This window comes from Leptosomus discolor, unplaced genomic scaffold, assembly GCF_034619465.1.
Source record: "Leptosomus discolor isolate bLepDis1 unplaced genomic scaffold, bLepDis1.hap2 HAP2_SCAFFOLD_31, whole genome shotgun sequence".
In the NCBI taxonomy this organism is placed as follows: Eukaryota; Metazoa; Chordata; class Aves; order Leptosomiformes; family Leptosomidae; genus Leptosomus; species Leptosomus discolor.
Genome location: NW_028237959.1, coordinates 3,539,016 through 3,547,004, shown reverse-complemented (window position 1 = coordinate 3,547,004; position 7,989 = coordinate 3,539,016). Strand labels below are relative to the sequence as shown.

Genomic DNA, 7,989 nt, shown 5'->3' with positions numbered 1-7,989 from the left:
AAATACCCCCTTCATTCGCCTCTTTTGCCCTTATTTGCCCCTTTAGAGCCTTAACTACTCCCTTGAACCCTTAATTAAGCCCTTAATTAACCCCCTTAATTACCTTGTGTAATTAATGCCCCCTCAATTTCCCCCTTATCCCCTTAGTTTTACCCCCCTGCCCCATTAATTACCCCCTTTTGCCCTTAATTACCCCCTTTACAGCCTTACTTACCCCCCTGGAACCCTTAATGACGCCCTTAATTAACCCCCTTAATTACCCCCTTTGATCAGCTCCCCTGTACTTACCCCCTTAATCAACTTTCTCTGGATTATTCTTATTAATTACCCCCACTAATTGCCCATTTGCCCCCTTAATTACCTCCTGAAACCCACAGTGAGGCCTTTAATTATCCTCTTTAATTAATTCCTTCTTAAATACTCCATTACCTATTTCCTTAATTATCCCTGTTGATTATGCAATTAATTATTCTTTTAATTACCCCTTTAATTACCCCTTTAGACCCTTAACAACCCCTTTATTAGGCCCTTAATTACCCCTTTAATTAACTCCCCTCAGTTATTATGCCCTTAACTACTTAACTGTTTAATTAAGGCCTTATCTCCCTTAATTACTCCATTAATTACCCCTTTATCCATTTAATGAAGCACTTAACCCCCTTTAATTAACTCCTCCATTAACTCCCCTTGATTATTTCTAGTCATTCCCCCATTAATTACCGCCTTAACTGCCCCCTCTAATCACCCCATTAGTGAACACCCTAATTACCTCATTAAATCATTAATTACCCTTAATCATCCTTAATTCCCCCTGTACTTCCCCCGTTAATTGCCCCCTTGCCCATTAATGTCTTCACCCCTTAATTAACTCTTAATTCCTCCCTTTGATTATCCCCCATTAATTATCCCCTCACCCATTAATTACCCCATTAATCCACCCCATTAATTACCCCCTAATTAAGTCCTTATTATTCCCGCTTCATTAACTCCCTTAATTACCCCTAATTAACCCCCCCATTAATTACCCCCCTGACAGCCTGCAGTCCCCCCCTCCCTTAATTACCCCCTTTGTTAATTAACCTCCTCACTAATTACCCCTCCAGGAGCGTACACCCACCCCCCCCACCCCCCCCTCCGTTTGCTAATTACCCCCCCTCCGGGGTAATATCCCTCATTAATTATCATCTCCCTCATTAATTATCATTAATTATCATTATATCCTTCATCAATTTTCCCCTCATTAATTTCCCCCTCATTAATTTCCCCCTCATTAATTTCCCCCTCATTATTTCCCCCTCATTAATTTCCCCTCATTAATTTCCCCCTCATTAATTTCCCCCTCCTTGATTTTCCCCCTCCTTGATTTTCCCCCTCCTTGATTTCCCCCTCATTAATTTTCCCCCTCATTAATTTCCCCCTCATTAATTTCCCCCCTCATTAATTTCCCCCTCATTAATTTCCCCCTCCTTGATTTCCCCCTCATTAATTTCCCCCTCATTAATTTCCCCCTCATTAATTTCCCCCTCATTAATTTCCCCCTCATTGATTTCCCCCCTCATTAATTTCCCCCCTCATTAATTTCCCCCTCATTATTTCCCCCTCATTGATTTCCCCCTCATTGATTTCCCCCTCATTAATTTCCCCCCTCATTAATTTCCCCCTCATTAATGTCCCCCTCATTAATTTCCCCCTCATTAATTTCCCCCCTCATTGATTTCCCCCCCTCATTGATTTTCCCCCCCCTCATTGATTTCCCTCCTCATTGATTTTCCCCCCTCATTAATTTTCCCCCCTCATTAATTTTCCCCCCTCATTAATTTTCCCCCCTCATTAATTTTCCCCCCTCATTAATTTCCCCCCTCATTAATCATCCCCCCTCACTAATTAACCCCACCATTCACCCCCCGCCCACCAGGGGGCGCTCACCCGTTTCCCGCCTCTTTCCCCACCAATCACGGTGACGCGCCGCCGCCGCGGGGCCCCCCCCCCATCACGTGACGCGGGCGCCGCCGCATTTTCCCTCCTCCCCCTCATCACGTGACGCAGACGCCTCCGCTCTTCCCCGCCCCCCCCTTGTCACGTGACGCGGGGCGCCGCCGCGCTTTCCCGCCTCTCCCTCCCCCCGCCCGTTCCCTTCATCACGTGACGCCGCGGCCGGCCGCGCTTCCCCGCCACTGCGCAAGCGCGCGCTCTCCCCCGTGCCTCCCGCCCCCTTGTCCGCCCGCCCCGGAAGCGGAAGTGTCGCGCCGGGAAGCGGTTCCGGGGGGCAGCAGCGCGGGAGGAGGAGGAGGAGGAGGAGGGAGGAGGAGGAGGAGGAAGGCGGCGGCGCGGGGTCCCGGTCCCGGCCCCGGGGCCTCCCCTCATGGCGCTCAGCCTCGACCGCGAGGCCTATTACCGCCGCCTGAGGCGGCTCTACGGGAGCTGGCAGGTGGGGGAGGGGCCGGGGGGGGGAGGAGAGTGAGGCCTGAGGGGGGGTATGGGGGAGGAGGGGCCTGAGGGGGGGTTAGAGGGTGGGGGAGGGGCCTGAGGGGGGGGGTTAGAGGGTGGGGGAGGGGCTTAGGGGGTGCAGGAGGGGCCTGAGGGGGAGGCTGGGGTGGAGGGAGGGGCCTGAGGGCGGGTATTGGGGTGGGGGAGGGGCTTGAGGGGGTTTTAGGGCAGGGGGAGGGGCCCTGAGGGGGGTGTAGGGTGTGGGGGAGGGGCTTGAGGGGGGTTAGGGGGAGGGGGAGGGGGCTAAAGGGGGGGCTTAGAGTGTGTGGGAGGGGTCTGAGCGGGGTTTAGAGGGTGGGGGAGGGGCCTGAGTGTGGGGGAGGGGCCTGAGAGGGAATTTAAGGCAGTGGTATGGGCTTGAGTGGGGTATTGGCGTGGGGGAGGGGCCTGAGGGGGGTTTTAGGGCCGGGGGGAGGGGCATGAGGAGTGTTTTAGGGCAGGGGGGGAGGGGCTTGGGCGCTGTGGGGGTGGGGGGAGGAGCCTGAGGGCTGTTTAGGGGGCGTGTGGGTGGGTCTTAAGGGTTGGGGAGGGGCTTGAGGAGTTTTAGTGGGTGGGGGAGGGGATTATTGGGGGAGGGGAGGAGCCTGTGCGGGGGGGTTCTGAGGTGAGGGAGGGTTTGTGGGGGTTGGGCCTGGAGGGGTTACTGGGGCCTGAGGGGGGGTTGTAGGGTGGGGGAGGGGTTTAAGGGGGGGCTTCAGGGTCTGTAGGGGGTGGGGGAGGAGCGTGAGGGGGTTATTGGGGTGGGGGGAGGGGCCTGAAGAGACTTACATGGGTGGGGGAGGAGCAGGGCAGTGATGCTGTTGCCCCCTCCCCCCCCTTTTTTTTGCCCCACCCCAGAAGGGGGAGGAGGAGCTGGGGGGGGTGGACGCCATCGTGGTGGCGGTGGGGGTGGACGAGGAGATCGTCTACGCCAAGTCCACTGCCCTGCAGGTGGGTGGGGCCGGGGGGGGGGCGGGGGTCCCACCGCCATCTTGGGGAGGGTCCCACCACCCTTGGGGGTCACCACCGCCATCTTGGGGAGGGTCCCACCACCCTTGGGGGTCACCACCGCCATCTTGGGGAGGGTCCAGGGTCCCATCCCCCTTGGGGGTCACCACCGCCATCTTGGGAGGATCCCACTCCCCATGGGAGGGTCCCACCACCCTTTGAGGTCACCCCGCCCATCTTGGGGAGGGTCCCACCACCCTTGGGGGTCACCACTGCCATCTTGGGGAGGGTCCAGGGTCTTATCCCCCTTGGGGGTCACCACCGCCATCTTGGGGAGGGTTTTCCACCACCCCTTGAGGTCACAACCGCCGCGTTGGGGAAGGTCCTACACCCTTGGGTGTCACCACCGCCATCTTGGACGGGTCCCACCACCCATGGGAGTGTTCCCCCACCCTTTGACATCACCACCACCATCTTGGGAAGATCCACCACCCTTGAAAAGCTCCCACTGCTTCCGGGTGGCCATCTTGCTCCCCCCGTCCTCTGCAGACGTGGCTCTTCGGCTACGAGTTGACGGACACCATCATGGTCTTCTGCGAGGAGAAGATCTTCTTCATGGCCAGCAAGAAGAAAGTGGAGTTCCTCAAGCAGGTGGCCCACGGCAAAGGCGGGGAGAGCGCCAACGGCGTCCCCGCCCATCACCCTCCTCGTCCGGGAGAAGGTGGGGACCTTCTGGGGGAGGGGCCTCGGGGTGGAGGAGGTGTCCTCAGGGGGTGGTGGGGTCTTCAGGTGGCCATGGGGTGGAGAAGAAGGTGGGCCGAAGCCACGTCGGTGGAGATGGAGGTGGAACCGAGCGTGGGGATGAGGATGGGGGTGCGGAGGAAGGTGGGCGTGAGGTAGACGTAGGCCCCAGCCGCCGTTTTTTCCTCAGTTTCTCCCTTTTTCTCCTCAGAACGAGAGCAACAAAGCCAACTTTGAGAAGATGATCGAGGCGCTGAAGGGCAGCAAGGGCGGGAAGCGCATCGGGGTCTTCAGCAAGGACAAGTTCCCCGGGGACTTCATGAAGAGCTGGAACGACTGTCTCAGCAAGGAGGGCTTCGAGAAGGTCCGGGGGGGGGCGGGTCCCACCGCCTTGGGCGGGCCCCAGCCCTTGTCAGGTCCCTCAGCCATCGGGGTCCCTCAACCATTGGCTTCCTTAAACGTTGGGGTCTCAACCTTTGGTGTCCCCTCAACCATTGGGTCTCTCAACCATTGGGTGTCTCAACCTTTGGTGTCCCTCAATCTTTGGTTCTCCCTCAACCATTGGATCCCTCAACCACTGGGTCTCTCAACCATTGGGTGTCTCAACCTTTGGTGTCCCCCAACCTTTGGTGTCCTTTAAACCATTGTCGTTCAGCCTTTGGGTCCCTCAAACTTTCTCTCAACCCTTGGGTCTGTCAACTTTTGGGTCCATCAACTGTTCCTCAACCTTTGGGTGTCCCTCAAACTGTCATCTCTCAACCTTTGGTGTCCCTCAACCTTTGGTTCTCCCTCAACCATTGGCTGTCTCAACCATTGGGTCTCTCAACCATTGGGTCCTTCAACCATTGGGTGTCTCAACCTTTGGTGTCCCCCAACCTTTGGTGTCCTTTAACCATTGTCCTTCAGCCTTTGGGTCCCTCAAACATTCTCTCAACCCTTGGGTCTGTCAACTTTTGGGTCCCTCAACTGTTTCTCAGCCTTTGGTGTCCCTCAGCTGTCATCCCTCAACCTTTGGTGTCCCTCAACCATCAGTTCTCCTCAACCATTGGTCTCCCTCAACCATTGGTTCTCCCTCAACCATTGGTTCTCCCTCAACCATTGGGTCCCTCAACCTTTGGTGTCCTCAACCTTTGGTGTCCTTCAACCTTTGGTTCTCCCTCAACCATCGATTCTCCCTCAACCGTTGTCCCATCAACCATTGGGTCCCTCAGCCTTTGGTGTCCGTCAGCCATTGGGTTCCTCAACCATTGGTGTTCCTCAATCGTCCTTCAGCCTTTGGTGTCTCTCGGCCATTCGATCCCTCAAACATTGGTGTCCTTCAATCTCGTGTCCCTCAACCATTGGGTCCCTCAAGCTTTGGGTCCTTCAACCTTTGGTGTTCTTCAGGCATTGGGTTCCTCAACCTTTGGTGTCCCTCAGCCATTGGGTCCCTCAACCCTTGGTGTCTCTCAGCCATTGAGTCCTTCAGACATTGTCCCTCAGCCGTGGGTTGTCCCTCAACTGCAGGTGGACATCAGCGCCGTGGTGGCCTACACCATGGCCGCCAAGGAGGACGGCGAGCTCAACCTGATGCGCAAGGCGGCCGCCATCACCTCCGAGGTCTTCACCAAGTTCTTCAAGGAGCGCGTGATGGAGATCGTGGACGCCGACGAGGTCGGAAACCTCCGCTTTTGGGCCGGGGCGGGGAGAGGCCCGGAAACGCAGGGGCGGTGATGTCATAACGATGTCACCCCCCGCAGAAAGTGCGGCACAGCAAATTGGCCGAATCGGTGGAGAAGGCCATCGAGGAGAAGAAATACCCTGGCGGGGGCCGACCCCTCGGCGGTGGAGATGTGTTACCCTCCATCATCCAGAGCGGCGGGCAACTACAACCTCAAGTTCAGCGTCGTCAGGTCGGGAGAACCTCCGGGTTTTTGGGGGGGTCGGGGGGGGTTCAGTGGCCGATTTTTGCTGGTTTTTACCCCCGAAACCCCTCGGGGTTGATGTTCTCCTCCGTAGCGACAAGAACCACATGCACTTCGGGGCCATCACGTGCGCCATGGGCATCCGGTACAAGTCCTACTGCTCCAACCTGGTGAGGACCTTGATGGTGGATCCTTCGCAGGAGATGCAGGAGCACTACGCCTTCCTCCTCCAGCTCCAGGAGGAGATGTTGAAGGAGATGAGACACGGTGAGGGGGACCAGCTGGGGACATTGGGGGGGGGGGGGGGGGGGGGGGCGGTCCTTGGGAGGCCTTGTGGGACCCTGAGGAGACCCGTAGAGACCTCAAGGAGACCCGTAGGGACCTCAAGGAGACCCGTAGGGACCTCAAGGAGACCCGTAGGGACCTCAAGGAGACCCATGGGACGTCAAGGAGATCTATAGGAAGCTAAGGAGACCTGTAGGGACCTTAAGGAGACCTATAGAGACCCCAAAGACATCCCTAAAACCCTAGGGAGATCCAGAGGGACTTCAAGGAGATCCATGGGACCTCAAGGAAGACCCACAGAACCCCAGGCAGACCCATAGGACCTCGAGGAGACCCGTAGGACTTTGAGACCTATAGGCACCTCAAGGAAAGCCATAGAGACCTCAAGGACACCCATAGGGACCCCAAGGAGATCCGTGGACCTCGGGAGACCCATAGAGCCCCGGGGAGACCCATAGGGACCTCAAGGAGACCCATAGGGATCTCAAGGAGATCCATGGAATCTCGAGGAAGACCCACAGAACCCCAGGGAGACCCATAGGGACCTCAAGGAGATCCATAGAACCCCAGGGAGACCCATAGGACCTCGAAGAGACCTATAGGCACCTCAAGGAGACCCATAGAGACCTCAAGGAGACCCATAGAACCCCAGGGAGACCCATAGGACCTTGAGGAGACCTGTAGGACTTTGAGGAGACCTACAGGCACCTCAAGGAGACCCATAGGGACCCCAAGGAGATCCATGGGACCTCGAGGAAGACCCATAGAACCCCAGGGAGACCCATAGGACCTCAAGGAGATCCATAGAAAGCTTGGGAGACCCATAGGAGAACGAGGGGACCCATATGATCCTGAGGAGACCCATAGGGACCTCAAGGAGATCCATAGACCCCAGGGAGACCCATAGGAGAACAAGGGGAGCCATATGACCCTGAGGAGACCCAGAGGAACCTCAAAGAGATGCATAGAACCCCAGGGAGACCCATAGGACCTCGAGGAGACCTATAGGCACCTCAAGGAGAGCCATAGAGACCTCAAGGACCACCCATAGGGACCCCAAGGAGATCCGTGGGACCTCGGGGAGACCCATAGAGCCCCGGGGAGACCCATAGGGACCTCAAGGAGACCCATAGGGGACCTCAAGGAGACCATAGGGACCTCAAGGAGACCCATAGGGATCTCAAGGAGACCCATAGGGATCTCAAGGAGATCCGTGGAATCTCGAGGAAGACCCACAGAACCCCAGGGAGACCCACAGGGACCTCAAGGAGATCCCTAAGCCCCCAAGAAGACCCATGAGTCCGTCCCCCCACCCCGCCCCTCTGCTGCGGCCACCGAGGTGCCACCTCCCCGTCCCGGCAGGGGCCAAGCTGTGCGACGTCTACGGCGCCGTGATGGACGTGGTGAAGAAGCAGAAGCCGGAGCTGTTGAGCAAAATCACCAAGAATTTGGGGTGAGGAAAGGGGATTTGGGGGGGGGGGGTGGGGGGGGGGGTGGAGACGAGAGGGCGGGGGACATCCCGGTGGCCACCCCTGTCCCCTCTCTCCCCAGCTTCGCCATGGGCATCGAGTTCAGGGAGGGCTCCTTGGTCATCAACAGCAAGAACCAGCACCGCCTGAAGAAGGGTGAGGAGCACCTCGGCCCA

At 57.3% G+C, this 7,989-nt stretch overlaps 1 protein-coding gene across 1 annotated transcript in view; it reads left to right on the top strand.

Moving 5' to 3' along the window:
* Positions 1–2,362: 2,362 nt before the first annotated feature.
* SUPT16H (SPT16 homolog, facilitates chromatin remodeling subunit) overlaps positions 2,363–7,989 on the top strand; it is a 6,128-nt gene continuing 501 nt past the window's right edge. The window contains 11 exon segments of the mRNA XM_086481489.1: positions 2,363–2,428; positions 3,325–3,417; positions 3,964–4,110; positions 4,112–4,135; positions 4,367–4,519; positions 5,662–5,808; positions 5,895–5,954; positions 5,956–6,047; positions 6,154–6,326; positions 7,707–7,797; positions 7,896–7,969. Of these exon segments, the coding sequence (XP_086337615.1) occupies positions 2,363–2,428; positions 3,325–3,417; positions 3,964–4,110; positions 4,112–4,135; positions 4,367–4,519; positions 5,662–5,808; positions 5,895–5,954; positions 5,956–6,047; positions 6,154–6,326; positions 7,707–7,797; positions 7,896–7,969 (1,120 nt within the window).